The sequence below is a fragment of the Alternaria metachromatica genome (genome assembly GCF_023757995.1).
Source record: "Alternaria metachromatica strain BMP 0045 chromosome Unknown scaffold_5, whole genome shotgun sequence".
In the NCBI taxonomy this organism is placed as follows: domain Eukaryota; kingdom Fungi; phylum Ascomycota; class Dothideomycetes; order Pleosporales; family Pleosporaceae; genus Alternaria; species Alternaria metachromatica.
In genome coordinates this window covers 487,943-506,939 of record NW_026055496.1, presented here as the reverse complement: position 1 = coordinate 506,939, position 18,997 = coordinate 487,943, and the positions used below count along the sequence as shown (strand labels likewise).

At 53.8% G+C, this 18,997-nt stretch overlaps 7 protein-coding genes and 1 non-coding gene across 8 annotated transcripts; 3 read left to right on the top strand and 5 right to left on the bottom strand.

Annotated features, from left to right (window-relative positions):
- Positions 1-177: 177 nt before the first annotated feature.
- J4E83_003105 (uncharacterized protein) lies at positions 178-1,473 on the top strand (the record flags this gene model as incomplete). Its single annotated transcript, XM_049330044.1, has 4 exons — positions 178-856; positions 906-1,198; positions 1,251-1,325; positions 1,375-1,473. The coding sequence occupies 4 exons, from the start codon at positions 178-180 to the stop codon at positions 1,471-1,473; spliced, it is 1,146 nt and encodes a 381-aa protein (XP_049190540.1).
- Positions 1,474-2,124: 651 nt separating this feature from the next.
- Positions 2,125-2,763, top strand: J4E83_003104 (uncharacterized protein; the record flags this gene model as incomplete). Its single annotated transcript, XM_049330043.1, has 1 exon — positions 2,125-2,763. The coding sequence occupies one exon, from the start codon at positions 2,125-2,127 to the stop codon at positions 2,761-2,763; it is 639 nt and encodes a 212-aa protein (XP_049190539.1).
- Positions 2,764-4,041: 1,278 nt separating this feature from the next.
- Positions 4,042-5,719, bottom strand: J4E83_003103 (uncharacterized protein; the record flags this gene model as incomplete). The annotated part of the gene is made up of 4 exons (XM_049330042.1): positions 4,042-4,760; positions 4,902-5,186; positions 5,237-5,398; positions 5,452-5,719. The coding sequence occupies 4 exons, from the start codon at positions 5,717-5,719 to the stop codon at positions 4,042-4,044; spliced, it is 1,434 nt and encodes a 477-aa protein (XP_049190538.1).
- Positions 5,720-6,909: 1,190 nt separating this feature from the next.
- On the top strand, positions 6,910-7,344 carry J4E83_003102 (uncharacterized protein; the record flags this gene model as incomplete). The annotated part of the gene is made up of 1 exon (XM_049330041.1): positions 6,910-7,344. One exon carries the CDS (start codon positions 6,910-6,912, stop codon positions 7,342-7,344), a length of 435 nt encoding a protein of 144 aa, XP_049190537.1.
- Positions 7,345-7,930: 586 nt separating this feature from the next.
- CDC48 (AAA ATPase cdc48) lies at positions 7,931-10,592 on the bottom strand (the record flags this gene model as incomplete). Its single annotated transcript, XM_049330040.1, has 5 exons — positions 7,931-10,009; positions 10,060-10,309; positions 10,357-10,412; positions 10,464-10,491; positions 10,546-10,592. 5 exons carry the CDS (start codon positions 10,590-10,592, stop codon positions 7,931-7,933), a joined length of 2,460 nt encoding a protein of 819 aa, XP_049190536.1.
- Positions 10,593-11,368: 776 nt separating this feature from the next.
- J4E83_003100 (uncharacterized protein) lies at positions 11,369-12,070 on the bottom strand (the record flags this gene model as incomplete). The annotated part of the gene is made up of 1 exon (XM_049330039.1): positions 11,369-12,070. One exon carries the CDS (start codon positions 12,068-12,070, stop codon positions 11,369-11,371), a length of 702 nt encoding a protein of 233 aa, XP_049190535.1.
- Positions 12,071-16,495: 4,425 nt separating this feature from the next.
- J4E83_003099 lies at positions 16,496-16,581 on the bottom strand. The gene has a single exon. It is a non-coding gene; the product is annotated as a tRNA-Tyr (tRNA).
- Positions 16,582-16,894: 313 nt separating this feature from the next.
- Positions 16,895-18,286, bottom strand: J4E83_003098 (uncharacterized protein; the record flags this gene model as incomplete). The annotated part of the gene is made up of 2 exons (XM_049330038.1): positions 16,895-17,413; positions 17,462-18,286. 2 exons carry the CDS (start codon positions 18,284-18,286, stop codon positions 16,895-16,897), a joined length of 1,344 nt encoding a protein of 447 aa, XP_049190534.1.
- Positions 18,287-18,997: the final 711 nt, after the last annotated feature.

The window sequence follows — 18,997 nt, the reverse complement described above, 5'->3', positions numbered from 1 at the left end:
CACAGAGGCCGCGCCCATATACTGAGTCTCCCCCTTAAAGTCGCATAGAATTGTTCGAGAAGCAGAGTCGCCAAGAAAGAAGAAAACACATTGTCAGGTTGCATTCACCGTCTTGACGCGTGCCAGCGCGCTTTCAGCTCAGATCAACAACCGCGGGGACGCTGAGACATACTAGCCATGGAGCCAGAATACTCGAGTCAGGAACCCGCGCAGCAGCCCTACGTAGCTGCCACAGAAGTGCAGCACGTACAGCAAGTGCAGCCTGAGCAGCTGCCGCCCCAGCAACTGCAACCCGAGCCCATGCAGCCCGAGCAGGCGCCTATTGAAGCGGAACAGGAAGCGCAGAAGCACATGGACCAGACCATGGACGTCGCCGACGACAGCATGAGTTCGACTATCACCGCCTCGACTGTCACACCGCTACCAGACCTCACCCAGAACGCGAGCCTTAATAACAGTCCCAACCCCTACGAGCAGCCTCACCGACCGTCAACGTCCTACTCAGACACCGCGTACCAGTACACGACACACAACGGGACGCGCTTCAACACATCATCAGACGCCGACACACCTCCACGGCACGGCTACTACGATGCCAATAAAGAAACACACATGGGCCAGTCGCATTCGCGGCCCAGCTCGCAGATGGGACGCTATCCGACTTCGGAGGGCAACACGCGGTCAAACTCATATCAAGACCAGCGAGGGAGCGCCCAACAGCAACAACAGGAGGCCGCCAAAAATGCCAGCGTCGTCATCAAGGTCGGCATGGTCGGGGATGCGCAGATCGGAAAGACCAGTCTGATGGTCAAGTATGTTGAGGGCAGCTGGGACGAAGACTACATCCAAACGCTCGGTGGGTTACACAGGCATGTTTCACAAACTGCAGATTCTGACAACCACAGGCGTCAACTTCATGGAAAAGACCATCTCGATCCGGAACACGGAGATCACCTTCTCCATTTGGGATTTAGGTGGTCAACGTGAATTCGTGAACATGTTGCCGTTGGTCTGCAACGATGCTGTTGCAATACTCTTCATGTTCGACCTGACACGAAAAAGCACATTGAATTCCATCAAAGAGTGGTACAGACAGGGACGCGGTTTCAACAAGACTGCCATCCCGTTTTTGGTTGGCACAAAGTACGACCACTTTGTCAACTTCCCGCGCGAGGAGCAGGAGGAAATATCTAATCAAGTACGAGTCCCTGCCAAAGACAATTCAGAGCCGCAGGACTAACAGCAATTAGGCTAAGCGATTTGCGCGAGCGATGAAGGCCAGTCTAATATTCAGCTCAACCAGCCATAGCATCAACGTGCAGAAGGTGAGAGCTGTCCATACCCATTGCTAAGCCCATGCTGACTCTGCTTCAGATCTTCAAGATCGTGCTATCCAAAGCCTTTGATCTGAAATGCACAATCCCCGAGATAGAAAATATTGGCGAACCCTTACTCCTCTACCAGGCCGTTTAGTCGCCGGCAGACCGTAGAGTCAGGCCCAGGACAGAGGGAACACGTATGAACCTGTCCGAGGGTCAGATTGGGCGCGTCTTCTACCGAAACGTTACCATGAGCGAATGATTTTCATGACTGTTTTGCGTGGGATTGCATGGCTCGGCGATTGGAGCAAGGTGCTAGATACATGGTTGGTCCAAAACCGGCGTTCTTCTGCTTGTATATGCGGAAGCGATTGTATGATTCGGGCAGCAAGGCCTCGGCCGGGGCACGGAGTCTAGCGCCGCAGGACGCGCAAGATTTGTAGCTTTACAGCAAACATCCTAGTGTAATACCGACTTGTCAGAATCGACTGCATCTTATTAGGTTTGCGTGACTTCCAATCAACGCGCATAGCGGCAAGTTTAGGCGAATGACGTAAGCTGCCGCAGCTAAAAAGTTACGGATCCCAGCAAGCAACACCAATCAACCCCAGCTCCAAAACCGCGTCTACAGAATTTGCCCCAGCACGAACGAGGTTACAACATCGAGAAACCGGGTCGCAAACCGATTAACACACCGAATATCAAAAGCAACCCATTGCCTTACCAGTAGGGTCGTCGTGGAGGCTGAACAAGAACGACTCGTGGGGATACAATCTTAGAAGAACAGCTTCAACCCACCACCACAATGGCGCTTCCTTCAATAGCGCTCCCAGGGCAACTGCTCGGAAGTGTCGACAAATACAGTCCAGGTCCTGGAACGCACATCCACGACTCGCAAATCTATGCCTCAATAGCTGGACCCGTTTTCTCTTCGCCATCACATCCCTCCACACAAAGCGCATCTTCCAAGTCCGGCAAACTCGCGCCACTCCTCTCAATAACGCGTCCACCGACCTCCACCGACCCCGGTATCCTCGGTCCCAACTCTGGCGGCGGCGTGCCCCTCCTCCCAACCGTCTCCAGCACAGTCCTCGTCCGCATAACGCGCCTCGGCCCACGCTTCGCCAGCTGCGAAATCCTCGTCATCGACAACGCCGTATGTCGCGAAGCCTTCCTCGCGCAGATCCGACGCGAAGATATCCGGGCTACAGAGAAGGACAAGATAAAGATTGAGGAGAGCTTCAGGGTGGGTGATCTGGTCAGAGGCACGGTCATTAGTCTGGGAGATAGCGGAAACTACTATGTCGCTACGGATCGCAACGAGTTTGGTGTTGTGCTGGCTAGGAGTGAAGAGGGCAGGGTTATGCATCCGGTTAGTTGGAAGGAGTTTAGGGATCCGGTCAGTGGGAAGGCGGAGGCGAGGAAGGCTGCTAAGCCGTTTTGATGGAAGTTGTGGACGAGATGAAGAGGGAGGAAAATTAGGTTGCTGGAACAAGCACGGCAGCCGGCGATAAGATACCCATGACGTGGAATGAAGAGTAAGATCAAGTGTATTTGGCATGCGAAGCTAGTTTGTATTTGGGAAGACGGTATGAGTTCAATCCAAGAGCCTTCGTATCATCCAAAGACAAAGCTATCGAATGTACGGAGCGCATTCTTCTGCTTGCGCTAGCCGCATGCCCTATCTATTCCATTTCCCCGGCCTCAGGCACACAGCGACCTCTACAACAGCATCATCAACGGAACAAGCCGCTGCACACCAAGATCTAGCTGAGACAGCGAGGGGCCACGAGCTAAATATACCTCCCACTTTCCACCTTCTTCCAAACCCCCGGTGGCGAAAATAGCAACGAAGCAAAACCAAACACGGTCGCAGCGATGGATGTGACAATACTCTCGGTACCTGCATCGTGACGCGTATCATGTATGCAAGGCCGGGGAATCACACCCAACACGTAGTGTTCCATGACTCGAGGCAACACACGGGGTCAAGGGTAGTAGTAGCATGTGTAAGGTAACCCGAGAACAATGAGCTAAGTTTAGTGGCCAGGACTGCAGTCCTAGTGCTTCCCACATGCATGTAGTAGAGCTGCACCACGAGAACGATTTAGAGTGAAGTTGAAATGAACAGCGAATAACACATCGTTGCAATTGTGAGAAATAAAGTAGAATATACTACGATTGACGCTTTCGCTGTACGCGTCGAAGACGTTTTTAAATGAATCAGCCAGGTGCTCGCTGCACACAAATCTCCCTATGATGTCGTCATGAAATAGCACAACGAGGTCGTCTCTGAAAATTCCCATCTGTATCCCACCGCACCGTCTTAATCCTTCTCCTTTTTCTTTCCCTCAGGTTTGCTTCAAAAACACCCAAAATCGCAGCCTTTCCCTAGGTGTGAATGTGAATGGTACCAGGAACCGTAGATACGCCGAAACTCCGACCATGCTTGGGTCGACGCTGATCGCGTTGGATGAGCGCCTCTCGCTAATCATGCCACGCAAGATGCTGTAAAGATGACATCTTGTGTAATCCTTGATCACAGTTCTGGTGCTTGGAAAACACTCCCTCTACCGTGTATGCTGTGGTGATGTCGTTTACAACAGCGACAATCGTTCGACAGCAGTATTGAAGGAGGTCGTTCTCAACAATACCCATAGTCTTACAATGCTATCCTCTTCCAGACAGCAACGCCTCTTCTATTTGGTAGCGTGGTAGTCTTCTACAGAACGCCTCCGGGCAGGGGTGTCCCTCTATTCTGGTTACCCCACCCGAAGCTCTCTGTCTGCGGATTGACGGGCCGTACATCGTTTCCGCCCACAGTGCTGACATGGCCTTCTTGCGGTGCTGCATGCTTCCTAAGCATGAACATGGGTTTCCGGCCTTCCTTGTCAAGTTGTTTGAACAATATCAGCGGCCTCTCGTTGAGTCCAAGACAGCGCTCCTGATCACCGTGTACAATATACAGGGCATACTGGCGCCAATCTGCCGTAATGTTGTATTTCTTGAGCGCAACCGGAAGCACCTTGTGGCACGGATCGTCGATTGAGACTCGGAACGATTTGAAGATTTCAACTTGCGGGTTCGTAGATGGCGTGGATGCGGGATTGGATGCGGAGGTGTTCATTGAACTTGAGCCGCCGGAGAGTGGTGGGTCGCGGTCGCGATCGTCGGGGGTTGGTGTTGGTGCAGCGTTGTTTCGCATCTGTCGTGATGACAGTGGTGCGGGCGTAGCGCGGGGGTCGCGATTGCGGTCGGATACAGCAGTTGTGTCTGAATTCCATGTGTTCTGACTCCACCCTGAGCTGCCGTCGTGATCGTGCCCGCTTCGGGGTATTTCGCGGTTGTACTGGCGGCCTTGGCCTTGGGTGTATGCGGGGGATGTCGGGGAGGGTTGGGCGATGGAGTTGGGCGACAGTTGCGGGCCACCACCGAGAGATGCTGTGAGGTGTGAGGAGGCTGCGACGGCTGCTGCGGAGGGGTCCAAAGAAGAATGATCGACAAGAGCGCGATGTTCTTGGATTGTTGGAGAGGGGTTCTTTGGCGCGGATCCAAGGAAAAGCTTCTTGGTAGAGAACTTACGCGAAAGACTGCTGCCACCAGATCTCTCTTGAGTTGCAGGTGGCGATGTGACGGAGTGCTCGTGGGGCGTAGGCAGGGGCTGGTTGTCCTTGAGCATGCGCACGAGTGGCAGGATCTCCTCTCGTAGCCGCTTGTTCTCGTCCATGACCCTGCTGAGGTCTTCTCGGAGATGTCGCAGCTCCGATTCGGCCGTGTGTATGCGCTCGTCGCGCGCCTGGACTACGCGAATGACCTTGGCGAAGTCGTCTTGGGTTGGCGGCGCTTCCTGTGCCGACGTATCCGCGGCTGAGGTGGTGGTTAGACGTGCAACGCCATGGCAAAGGCAATGGACTCACATAGCGGGACGTAGTCGTCGGGGTCCATCGGCACATTCTGCCGTACCTTGATCTCGTAGACGGCCTTGAGAATTGTCAGGCGGTGGCCTACGCTGCCGACACCCAGCTCCTTCAGCTCGGCATGCTGGAGGGCGGCGAGCACGTCGCCGGTGATGCCCTCGTCTACAAACAATGGATTAGCAAACAATGCGTTTGGTGCGCGCGGTGCGACGTACTGGCAAAGGTATCCGAGTACTGCTCCAGGCCCAGGTCGGCGATGAAGTCGGCCGTCTGGTCCTCGTTCCACTCCATTATGTGCCCCGTCGGGCTGCTCTTGCTGTCGCGCGAATGGGTGAAGGTGGTGGGCGTGTGTTCAGTGCTCAGCGGGCCGGAGCTCGTGGGGGAGCTCTCGTACTCGGCGGGTAGGGTCGGGCTAGAGATGCCCTGGCGCTCAAACTCGTCATCGGCGTCCGAGTCCTCATGGTACTTGGTCGTGTAGGCCATGGTGGGCGTGACGTCGACGGCCTCGTCGGGAGTCGCAGGGTTGGCAGAGGGCGGAGGGAGGTGATGCTGCCAAGCCCTCGCAGCTTGCTCGTCGAGGGGACGACGTCTGTGTTATCGATGGCGATGTCGCGCAGGCCGGGCGGTCCAGTGTCGTCGATAGGGCACCCTGTCTGAGACGAAGCGAGATTGAGCCGGCGTGTTTCGTCTCCAGCGGGAGCAGGTCGGGCTATCCTGGGCGCAGTCTCAGATACACTGCTAGCCGTGGCACGCAAGAGGGCAGGGCGGGGAGGGTGAAGGTCTTCGCAGGCGGCCAGGCGTGCCGGTCCCTAAGCGCTTTGTCGTCGACGCCTGATGGGGAAGCGCGTATCCTCGGGGGCTGCGATGGTCCCTGCAGTCGCCCTATGCCTTTGCCTGAGGTAGAAAGAAGGCGGCCAGGATGACTATGGAGAGCAGCGAGACGACGAGGCAGTGCACAGCAGGAGGAGGAGCGCTCTGCTCACGACGCCTTAGTAGACTGGCTCGCCTGCTTCTGGATGCCAATACCAATACCGTCGACAGGCGGCTAGCAGGGCCACCCAAGCCAAAGCGGGATAGAGCCCTCTGGGTCCGAGCTTCCCATACCAGCTGGGAGCCAATATTGCGATAAAGGATGCAGGTACCAAACACGCAGCTCTCACCACCGCCTGCCCATCCACGTCGGGCGGCTTTGCACATGAACCCTCTTGCTTCAGGCTCCTAGCCGCCCCCTCTCGCGGCGCCGCTGCCGGCATCTCCCCTCCTCTCCCCCCATCGCCCACGCTGCACCTGCTCGCTTTCGGATCCGGCAAGTGCAATCTTGCAAGTTATCGTTCGCATCACGAGCCCGCAACGGCACCCGGTAAACCACGCACATGCGTCTAACGATCTTCACCGCCAACGTTGAACTAGGGCCATCTCTGCCGGCATCTGCCCGAATACGGCTACCCCGGCCAGTCGTTTAAGACGCTGCATCCCATATTACGACATCTGGCTACCTCCGAGCTTCAGAGCACAATCCCACGTGCGCCCAGCTCCCCGTCGTCTACGCGAACAGGATCACCCACTACTTCGCTATAAGGTAGCTCGCCCGGTATTGACAACTTTAGACGAACCTCCTCCTTTTTTCCTTTTGCACCACAATCTCACACCTGACGACTCACGAGCTCGGAACAATGTCTCAATCCATCAATGTAACTACGACTCAGGCCCAGTCCGGCATCTCCCAAGACCTGCGGAACAACATTTACTCGGCCCTTCTTTCTGGCGATGGCATCCGCAATATTGAATCCACCCTAGACGAATCCCTGCGGGCCTCTGGGTTCAAAGACGATCTAAGAGCCTACATTACCGATCTGTTCCGCTCGGGCCAGGCTACTACCTGCGAGGAAGCCCGGAATCTGGCGATGCAGAAGATCAGAGAGCAAACACGTGGTTTGGAGGATCAATCCAATGGCGTAAACGGTACCAACGGAACGACGAATGGGGATGGAGAAAATGGAGAGGAAGTCAACTTGAAGATTCCTAAATCGGCAATCGACGCCGGTGCAAAGACAGTCATGAAGGAGTTGGAGAAGGTGTGCGACATCACATACGAAGACGACAAGTGATCGCCCCTCCTGCAATCTGAGAAAGAGTCCACCGTCCATGCCACAGCAAAATGCAGGCTCGTGTCGCCCGAGTCAGTGTAGTTGAAGGGGAAGTCTTCAAAGCAAAGGCCTTAACGAACGATACTATCGAGCGCACAGCCGACACCGTTGCAATGTGGGGCGGGCGACATCGTTCAACGGCACCGATGGGTTCCGGCCGCTGTCTCGGGTGATCAAAGACCTCGCCTGTGCCCATGAAACCTTGCCTCATGACCGCTGCGCCAAATGGACAGCGTTGAATCAACCATGTTGGAGGCTCGGCCGTTCGTTGAGTATGGATGATTGGTGTAAAAAGTGCACGGTGATGGAAAAGGGAGTCAGGTCAGAGGTAGTAACACAGATCAATACAAGGACATAGTAGGCGCAGCAAAAGTTCATTGATAACATGCAATCTCATTGAGGCCATTGGTTCGTGAAAGATACTACTGATATCCTGTCAAAGCGCTAGCAATTACGCGCGCCTCCATCTATCTATGAGACGTCAATCGCCCCTCATGCCGTGTGATGATGAAAAAGGGAAACCCATCCGTCATGATCCTGCAACTGTCTAGTTGTACAGGTCCTCGTCCTCACCACCAGCGCCGAAAGTGTTCTGCTCACCGCCACCCGCTGCGTTCTCAGCGTCGGGGAAGCGGAAGAAGCTTGATCCACCAGAGTTCTTCATTGACTGTGCAAAGGCCTCGTACCGGCGGATCTCAACATCGGTGACGGAGCGACGAGCGGAGCGCATGGCCTCCTCGAAGTGAGCCTTGGTCAGCACAGGTACTGGGTCCTCCTCGTCTACCTCCATGTCGACATCCTCACCAGCAGCCTCGCGAGCCTTGCGACGCTCGATGTCAATCGCAATAGACTGCTTAATGGCGAGCTTGACCGCACGCTGGGTGACGAATCCAAGATCGGCACCGGAGAATCCGTGGGTGTTCTGGGCGATGAAGTCGATGTTGACATCCTCGGCGACAGGGGTCTTGCGAAGCTGAGCCTTGATGATGCTGGCACGCGACGCCAGGTCGGGCAGAGGAACGTAGACGAGAGTGTCAAGACGACCAGGACGGCACAGAGCATTGTCGAGCTGTTCCGGTCGGTTGGTGGCACCGATAACGAAGACGTTCTTCTTCGATGTCATACCGTCCATCTCGGTAAGAAGCTGGTTGACGACACGGTCGGATGCACCACCAGCATCTCCTTGAGATCCACCGCGCGACTTGGCGATAGAGTCCAACTCGTCCAGGAAGACGACGCAAGGTGCGGCGGCACGCGCCTTGTCGAAGATGTCACGGATGTTGCTCTCAGACTCACCGAACCACATGGAGAGCAGCTCGGGACCCTTGATGGAGATGAAGTTGGCCGCGCACTCGTTGGCAACAGCCTTGGCAAGAAGCGTCTTACCAGTACCAGGAGGACCGTAGAACAGTACACCTCGCGATGGAGACATGCCGAACTTGAGGAACTTGTCGGGGTGGTCGACTGGGTACTGCACGGACTCAATGAGCTCGCGCTTGACTTCCTCCAGACCACCAATGTCCTCCCACCGGACGTTGGGAACCTCGACAACGGCGACCTCACGAAGGGCTGATGGGTTGGATACGCCAAGAGCGAAACGGAAGTTCTCCATGGTCACGCCCAGTGAGTCCAGAACCTCGGCGTCGATGGTGTCCTCGTCGAGATCGATGAGGTCCATCTTCTCACGAATCTGCTGCATGGCAGCCTCAGAGCAGAGCGAAGCCAAATCAGAACCAACGTAACCGTGAGTCTCAGCAGCGATTGTTTGTAGGTCGACATCGTCACCGAGCTTCATGTTCTTGGTGTGGATCTGCATGATCTCGAGACGGCCGGTAGGGTCGGGAATACCGATATCGACTTCACGGTCGAAACGTCCGAAACGGCGAAGGGCGGGGTCGATAGAGTTGGGTCGGTTGGTGGCGGCCATAACAACAACGTTGGAGCGAGCCTTCATGCCGTCCATGAGGGTGAGCAGTTGCGAGACGACACGGCGCTCGACTTCACCGTTGGTCTTCTCACGCTTGGGCGCGATGGAGTCGATTTCATCGATGAAGATGATCGCGGGGGAGTTCTTCTCGGCCTCCTCGAACGCCTTGCGCAGATTTGACTCTGACTCTCCGGCCATCTTGGACATGATCTCGGGACCGTTGATCAGAAAGAAGAACGCACCAGTCTCGTTGGCGACAGCACGAGCCATCAATGTCTTACCGGTACCGGGAGGACCGTACATCAGGATACCACGCGGAGGCTTGATACCGATGGACTTGAAGAGCTGAGGATGCCTCAGTGGCAACTCGACCAACTCTCGGATCTGCGCCATCTGCTTTCGGCAGCCACCAATGTCGTCGTAGCCAACCTCGTTGAGGTTACCCTCCTCGTCCTCGCGCTGGATGGGCTCGCCCTCGCAGTGGATGACCGTATCTTGTGCGACGATACCGAACTCTGGTGGGTCGACCTCGACGACCTTGAACTCCACTTGTCGCATACCGCCGCGGGCTGTGAATGTGTCGCCTTGACGAACCGGTCGGTAGGCTTCGCGGAAGTATGGGGCGAGGAAAACGTCGAACAGCGAACCAGTGATACCCTCGACGGTGTCGGCGATGGGAAGAACTGCAATGCGCTTGGCCTGCAATGGAGTTAGCTTTGGATCAGCATCTCAAAGATGTAGCTACGCACGTATTTGATGTCAGGGCACGGGTGGATGGTGATAACATCGCCGTGCTTGACACGCAGGTTGTGGCGAACGACACGGTTTATCCGCGCAGAGCCATCGTCGAGGTCGTCGTCGGCAAGCACGATAAGAACAGTGTCCTTCCGCTTCTTGCCCTTGACGAGGACTGTGTCACCACGGAAGAGCTGGAGCGTCTCCATGGTGTTGTTTGAGAGGGCGATAATCGAGTTGTCATCGTTGACGGCGTCGGTGACACTGCGAAGTCAGTATGGCTTCTTTGTGTCGCTTCGTGGCGTACTTACATCAGCGAGTTTGGCTTCTTCTTCTTCTTGAGGATGGCAGTTGCGGTCTCGTCGTTCTGTGGCGGATCAGTAAAGGCGGTCTCAGATGGGTGTTTGGCAGTGCCTACATCCTTGGGCTCAGCGCCATCGGGGTTCCTGGAGTCTTGTTAGTCGCGGTTGCAGACAGGCGGCTGGTGGCAATGCACGTACTTGGAAAGATCCACCTTCGGCTTGGAGTGGTCTGGTTCAGCGGACATCTTGCTGATGTGTCTCTATGGAATGCTGCGACTGTACTTTTCCGGTGCAAAGAGGGACGCCGGGATTTGCAGCGCGGTGTAATGGGTTGCGGGTGGGGTGGGGGGTAAGATGGAGGTGATGGGTCTTTGGTGTTTGGGGCGTGGTGGTTTAAGTAAGTTGGAGCTTGAACAGTGTCGGTGATCTCACTGCTCGAGCTAGCTTGATGTTGCCTTAGGGTCCGTGCTCCTTCCGCCGCCGCAACATTGGAAGTTGCTGGAAACGCTTAGACAAGCCGGCCTACTGGAAACACTGTGTCCCTTTCACCGTCAATTGCTTCCCGCCTCCCTCGGAAAGGCTCCATGCGGGCCAATCAGGCCCGCTTTGTGCTACTTTCCGCATCTCCAGGGTGAGACTGGCGTTGTTACGCGTCCGACTGGAGCCTGCTGCAGCCTCATTCGCGCCACCAAAACGCCAAGAAAGTCTCCATATCGGTCCTTCGTCAGTGCGCGCGATAAGTAAACCTACATGTCCGTCAGGTACACGTAGACCATAGCAGTCCTGGTACCCGTCCAACGCTTGCCAAATCCTATGCGTACCATGGGTAGCTATGGCAGTTACTCTCTGGCACACATATAAGGAAAGAGCCCTTGCTGTTTCACATCGCAATACTTCTGGATGTTTTCAGATTGTCCATGGTTCGCCTGCATGTTCTAGTCTTTCAGGCTGCTGGCTGCTTTATGATCCCTGGCCTCATAGATATGTATTAGGATATACTGACTTCTTGCACTAGACATCTTCACACGTCCTGCTGTTGCATTCCAGCAGACGCTGCACATGCTTTCTTCTCCATCTCGCGCAAGCATGGTGCTTGGAACATATTGCCATACACCATGTTCTTCACAGTACCGACAGCGACTAGTAGCCACAGAAGTATGACGCTGACACCAAGTACCGTACCTAGAACTCTGAAGAACGCGGATGGCAGTTCTTGGCCAATAGTAATGGTCGACATCGTGAAGACGCCAATGGGAAAGGTAAATCCCCACCAGCCCATATTGAAAGGGAACTTGCTCCGACTGATTGACGCGACTGCGAAGAATAGCCATACCAAGCCAAACCCCCATAGCGTGATAGCAGTCATCCAGCCTAGTACGTAGAGAACTTCGCCGGCCATTGGGTGCAACGTGTTCGTCTCTGGAAAGGTCTTTGAAGCTTGGATTCCGAGTTTCAAAGCGGCGTATCCGCCCTGTCCCATAGGCCCGAGAGGCAGGAAGACACTGACGATTACTTCCTGAGATGGGAGATTATGGATGGCGAGACGGTGGAAGTACATCACCATAACCACGAGTGCTAGTGGAACGCCCATACCCCACAGCACATAGCTGGTGACTATGGTGATGAGGGCGTCGTTTGGCTCAGGTAGCACTGACGCGACAACGCCACCGGAAGCTGCTGCAACGATACATGCTACGATTGGTAGGAGCCAGGCTGCTGTCATCGTCTCATGGCGATTATGGTGTTTCGTCATCCTGTTGGTATGTTAGCTGGCGATGTTACTTCGTTTTGTCACCTTGAAAACACAGTGCCAGACTGTTACGATCGAAAGCAAGCATGTATCAACTCACATTTGGAAAGGTAGCCAGAGGCAACAGGCAACGCTTAGTACAACGTCGAACCACCACATGCCCCATACAACATACGGTGTCGAGCCACCCCAAGCTGGTACGCAAACAGCAGCGAACATGTTGACAATGGTGGCAAATCCCATGGGTATCGTGCCGAGAAAGAGCGATTGCACCGGATGCCGGAGCATTAGTGTCCATGTGGCGGGGTACAGTGCGTATCTCAGGATGGATATCAAGAGTATGCTGGAGAATATGAGAACGTTGAGAGCGAAAAACGCGATACTGAGGGTTCTCAGTGAGCCATGGTAACGAGGGTAGAGCTCAGAGAAGGCATTGAGCAAGATCGCGACGATGCCTGTACCCATCGTGACAGCGAACTAGGGATTGGTCAGTTCCGTATTCCGCTGAAATTGCGGAGAGGTTCTCGTACCCATGACGGAGTGAAATTCTGGACAACGCGTCGCCAGCCCCGACGGTCGGCAGGTATCAGCCACTTGGGCAGCACTTGAGCATCTGCGAATTGTTCCTTGCTTCGGCATGTTTCGCCTGGTCTTATACGAGCCTCACGTTGTATCGCGCATGGTGTTGACATCCTGATGATGTTTGACTGAAGGGTTGGAGCTGAAAGAGACCAAGAGTGATTGACCATGAGAGATTGAAATCAGAGAAGAGGAGACCACACTTCACTTATACAAACAACCGCAGCTTAGAGTCATCATATTTCCAGGCTAGACTTTTCTTTCTTCACAATCGCCTGTATCTTCGTCGAGATTTGCTGATTATACGGCTTGCACAGGCCACAACGGCCGGTTCCTCGGCGACGGTCCGAACTTCGTTACGTCAAACTCGATTACTCACACCATCGCGATAACGTTAGGAATAAGTTCTCTTCGTCCACGAATGTTGTGCTAACGGGTTTCTGGTTACCACGATTGCGTGATGGAGGGTTTACAGACTGAAGCAGGGAGTCCTTGAGCAATCCGGAAGGGATGATTGATGCTAGCTGAACTGGGTCTAGAGCAAATTGCGGCTTCCGGACTGCCCAAGTGCGGAGGCGCGGGCAGATAGGAGCACTCCACGGGCCTGTTCGTGGTCTTCGCACTCGAGCCCTGATGGAGCTCATCGCTGCAACGCGGTGTTCTGCTCCGCACCGTGGTAGTTGCACCTGTGAATGTGCTGCTCTCGCTGTCACTGCACACGCGTTTCATTACATCCCGAAGCGACACCAAAGACCTGCTTTTGTAGAGTGTGTCGGTATTGCTGACGTTGCTTTCACGGGTTTACTTTCTGACCGGCAACGTCGCGTTCGTTGCTTGGTTGCCGGATGAGGGAGCAATGTCCTTCCTAGGGCTATCGTCGCACCTGCCTGGCATGTATCGTCAGACGTACATGCTTTCGGGTTACGTTAGGTATGAAAGTTTCTGTTCCGACATCAAATATACCACAATGCGAGCTAACAAGTTCTGTCAAGCCTACGGGTCGGGTGTCACCAATGCGACTCTGTATTTCTTTCATTGGAAGAGTTGCGATCACACGAACAGATCACACACAACTTCTGTCAGAAATGTGATCACCAGTTTTCCAACTGGACAGAGCTGAAGCATCATTGCCGCAAACGTAAATGTGCTTACGTCTGTGACGGGTGCGATGGAATCTGGGAAACTGCTTGGCTTTTTCAGAAGCATGTTGAAGCATTCAATGTCTGCAAGATATGCGAGCGGCACTTCGACACATCCTCGAACCTAATACATGTAAGTCGGTGCCAGCTGTTGATACGCAACCAAGGCTGATTGCGTATTACAGCACGAGCTGACGCATCGTAAACCTGCCTACGAGTGCCTCGCTTGCACACGCAATTTCACCACCTACGGAGGAATGATCATCCACCTTGAATCTGGTGCCTGTTCTTCCGGTATAGACGCGTACGACTTGGCGCTCACCACCGCGAGATGCTTCCAAGGAGGCAAATTCTTCATGCACAAGGAAGATCGAGAGGCCATCAAGCAGGGCATCGACTTGCTGCGAATATTCCGTGAGCAAGGTGGTAGCACTCTTGTCTTCTGTTGTCCTACTTGCGGCACCAATTTCCCGAAATTATCGAGTATGTTCATGCACGTGGAATCGCCTGCTTGCTCTCAGCAGCTGGGCGAAGGGGCAGTTGGCAAGCTCCAAACGTGGCTTTCTAACTGTCACGGTTGAAGAACAGCTTCACGACGAGGTTATTACTCATCTCGACATTTCCAGATACCAGCAACTTCTATGATGTACATTAACAATGTCCGCGGGTATCCGCATTTGACCTTCATAAAGGCTGGCCAGAATTCGTGTCGCATCTTGCTGCATACACATCAGAGAATCTTCAAAAATGATTGCTTAACAGAGTCATGTATACTTCTTTGCACGAAAAATGCGACACGAGCTGTTACAGAAACACAACATGTGTTCGGTATTATTTTTCACACAAGCTACCTCGATACTTATAAAGTTTGTAGATTCGAGCCAGTGGCATTTATCTTCGCCTCTGCCATCAACATCCTCTTCTGGTCCAGGTCGAAGACAATGTACGCCCCTTGCATGAATGGGGCACCCAGGCTCGCGAAATCGTCTCCATCCGAAGGAAACATCGGTAGATAGCACCGCGTTCCGCGTGAGGACGAGTCACGTACCAGCATTGCAGCCAAAGGAGTACTGACTTTCGCTCGGTTATTGTTGAAACCGAATGAAAGGCTCTCTCCGCGAGAGCCTAGATCGCATGACACACTACCCAGCTGACCCGCCTGCTCATCGAAGGTCGTACCTACAGCCATAGCTATAGCGCGGAGTGAGGCCGAGGGAATGTTCAGTGCTGGGTTTCCGGTATCGATTAACACTGGGGGTAGACCGCCTCGTGGTGCCAGGTCGACATTGGAGCCGGAGAGAGATGAGTCGCCGCCCACTAGCTGCATGGAGCTCCAGTTGATTACAAATTTCGATGCGACTCCATTATTGTTCAGCAAGAACGAACCTGCATCTTGGAGCTGACCTTGGAACTTAGCCGTGTCAACGCCGCCAAACACAATGGAGCCTTCTGGGCTACCTGTCGAGACTTTTGTCAGTGGATTACATGGTAAAGTAGATGCCGCGACTCACGGAAGTCATTCATGTAGACACCATATACATTGGCGGCGGTCGCACCAGTATCTTTGAGTTTGGCGGGCGCGTTCTGATAAGTCGGCCGGACGACTTCATTTTCAACAGGTCCGATACCTAAGATGGGGAACAGTGGAGTGTCGGCTGGTAGGGAACCTTGTTCGATAACTCCCAGCTGCGCATTAGATATTGTCTGCTTCCCAAATGTCAATGCGGTAGAAATGAATCGCCCTCGGAACGCAGCACCATTAGCGAAATCGGTGTTTAGCTCGATACCAACGTCTCTAAGGCTGCTATCTTCGTCCGTGTTGAATGAGCCAGTGACGAAAGGAGTGCCGGAGCATTGTTGCTGTTGGTCCTGACAGATACGACTGCCAGTCCTTGGAATGATGAGATCGCTGCTTCCCGTATCCAAGACTGCTGTTATCGACTGCGGCGGCGTACCGACTCCTATTGAGATAAGAGGAATGAATGAACCCGCGGTGTCGATATGCTTGATACGTATTGACAGGAGTTTCGGAGTTTGCGCCCGTGCAACTTGCACACCAACGAGGAAAGATATGCAGAAGGCGACGGTAGAGAGCGGAGATGCCATAGCAAGCAAGTAGGACGAATATACCGACAGAGATCAATAGAACCGACGATGTAGTAGACTTGCTGGAGGACTAGTCGGACCGGAATGACCTCGCCGGACTTACCTTTGGCGAGCATCTATATATCCAACACACTGGTATCCTAACGAATATCTCGTGAACCTCTAGTTGAGTCATACCGTCTTTCGTGGAATTGGAAGGGGTCCTTTCGTGATGTCGATGCTGATGGTTAAGCGGGAAGGCCAGCAAAAGCACCAGCCATTTGGCCAGCCTCGAGCCTTGCAATTAGGAATCCCCACTATCGCCGGGAATACCTCTATCGCAACGATTTATCTGACGGTTGCTAGAGATGTTAAAAACACAGGTGTGGCAAAGTTGCCTGCAAAGCGTCAGGTCTGCCGACACCCAAGAAGACGTCTTGCAGCAATGGTACAGGATGCCTTGTCCGCAACCGTCGCTACATCGGAGCTACAGACACCGCGGGCTTCCCACATAGATTACATGTTTCAGAGGATGTTTCGTCTCGAATTAGTGGGAGCAAAACGAAAGGACAAAAATGGAGCAAAAAGAGAGTTGTCTCCCCACCATGAGTCGAACAAGGGACCTTCTGATAACAGCAGATATTACAGTCAGACGCTCTAAACCAACTGAGCTACGGGGAGAATACTTCAAAGCGAAGTCGTGCTTGCTGGATGGAAATTTTGGCAAATTTCTGATATATGATGGCGCGTGCGCGACGAAATTCGCTGACTCCGGGTTGCGGCGCGTTGATATGCAAGAGTGGGGTCGAAGCGGTTCGTGTTCCCAATTTGCCCATTGCTGACCTCGGAACTCAAAGCGAAGAACACGACATGAACCGATTCGGAGACACCTAACATCTATACCTGAGTGGGGTTCGATATCATTATCTAGAAACAATGCCTTCCCCTGTAACCGCCAAACAATCGCTAGAGTACACGGCTTGAACAATCACTCCTAGCCGCGCCAAACCGCTTCAAGCACGCACATGAAGCTCAGTGGGTCCGCTTCTACTCTAACCACATCAAACCTCTCGTCGGCCCGCTTGAAGATACCCTTCCAATCCTCTACCGGCCTCTCCTTCGCATTGAATAACGCCATCATCCTTAGATCAGTAGCCGTACCAAAGCCCTGTATACTCCTCGGCAATTCCTCCTCGCTCGGTCCCTGCTTGCCTACGTAGTCGATGAAGATGACGCGCGCACCAGGTTTGAGTGCAGGGCGTAGCGATTGCAGTATCCTTACTGACTCGACGTCTGGCCAGTCGTGCAGGATCCATTTGAGGATGTATATGTCTGCTTCTACGGGCTGCGGATCGAACATGTTGTGTGTGCGGAAGGAGACGCGCGATTTGAGCTCGGATGGGAATTCTTTTTCGAATACGGGAGCGACTTCTGGAAGATCTTCGACGACGATCTTGAGCTTGGGGAATTTGGCTGCGAGGACGGCGTCGTCGTGGCCTGCGGAGCCGGCGATCTAATTGTCGTTAGTATCAGAGAAGGGCTGAGATCAGCAGATACTCACGTCAACAACTGTGGCTTCACCGGTAGCCTCCCAATCAACAGCATTGAGTATGATGTTCTCGGTGTGGAAGAGGTCCTTGATGTACGCCATGAACTTGACAAAGTTCCTCTGCCGCCATCCCTTCTTTTCACCTTCGCCATCGTTCTCAATGAAGTCCCAGCTGTTATCATAGTCACCCCACGCACCGCCAGAGTGACAGAGTCTGAAAGCGGTCTCTTTAATATCTTTACTAGGTTCCGCCTTTCCTTGCGAAAAGCGACGCAGAGCTTCAGGGAGCAAGAGCATAGGTGGACCCGTTTCATCCAACACTGTCTGCACCAGCGCAGATAGGCCAGGGTCCTTGGCCAGTGCAGCAGATCGCGAAGTGTGTTTGACTGAGGTTGCTGCAGGCGAATCTTTGGCGAAGAAACGCATCGTAACCGCATGATCGATGACACGGCTCACAACCTCAAGAGGTAGCTTGGTGTGTCTCGCTATCTCTTCGAACGTCGCCTCGCCATCCACCGGCACTGCACCCCAGAAGTCGAACTGGTTCAGGATGTTCAAGCACGCCGTGTCTGGGACGGCCATGTGTACGTAGTTGAACACACTCTCGCTTGGTCCCTGGCTCAGAATCCACATGTCCTTCAACGCATCCTCGAGGAGTTGTCGGGTCATGAAGACATCCCCAGGAAGTTTCTCGTACTTGATCGGACTGTCGGCCTCAAGAGTGATCGGTGTCACATTCTCCGCCTCCAGCTGCTTCGTCATCTTAGCAGCTAGCTCGCTGATTTGAGCCGCGAGGCTGTTGAGTGTTGCAATCTCATGCTGTTGTATAGAACCCATGTCGACGTCGTCTGGGTCAGACTTGGAGCACTTGAAGGCTTGGAGTAGGGAAAGCTGTGCCCTTCGTTTGAGGCACAACCATGACCGCTATATGTCAAATCTCGCCGGGACCCGAGTAGGAGCTGTCTCCGTCATCGGCACAGAAGAGGCCCGGTACGTTGACCACACTCTAGTATTTTCTCATCATGTTCTGCTCTGCATCTTTTGCTCATGGCAACTGGCTAGCCAAAACGATTGTAGACGACGGAGGATGCAGCTTTTGATTGGTACGAATGAAGTAGGCAGTCGCGCGAAGAGAGTATAGGGCTAGAGCGAGCTCGGAGTCGCATCCGTGAACATGTACCATCAAGGCACGATGTTGTGGCCGCTGCATCGCGAGTGGTACGATGAAGGTGTCCACGAGCGCTAATCAGATCATCTTATCAATCTGATAAGATTTCTTCCAGATCTAGGCCTGGGTCGCCGAAGCAAGCCACTTCAGCTGCTGCCGCTTACAGGCAGCGCCCCGCATCACGCGTGAGTCTGAACGAAAATGAATACGACCATTGTGGGCCCTATCATGATGATTAGTGATAATTTATCCTGAACTGCGACTGTGATGAAGCGTGAGAACTCGACGGAGAAACATATCACAGATGCACGACATTGGGTTGGTGACATCATATTCCAACACACGCGCTCTTGAAGGACCTCTAGTCCTGGAATTACAAG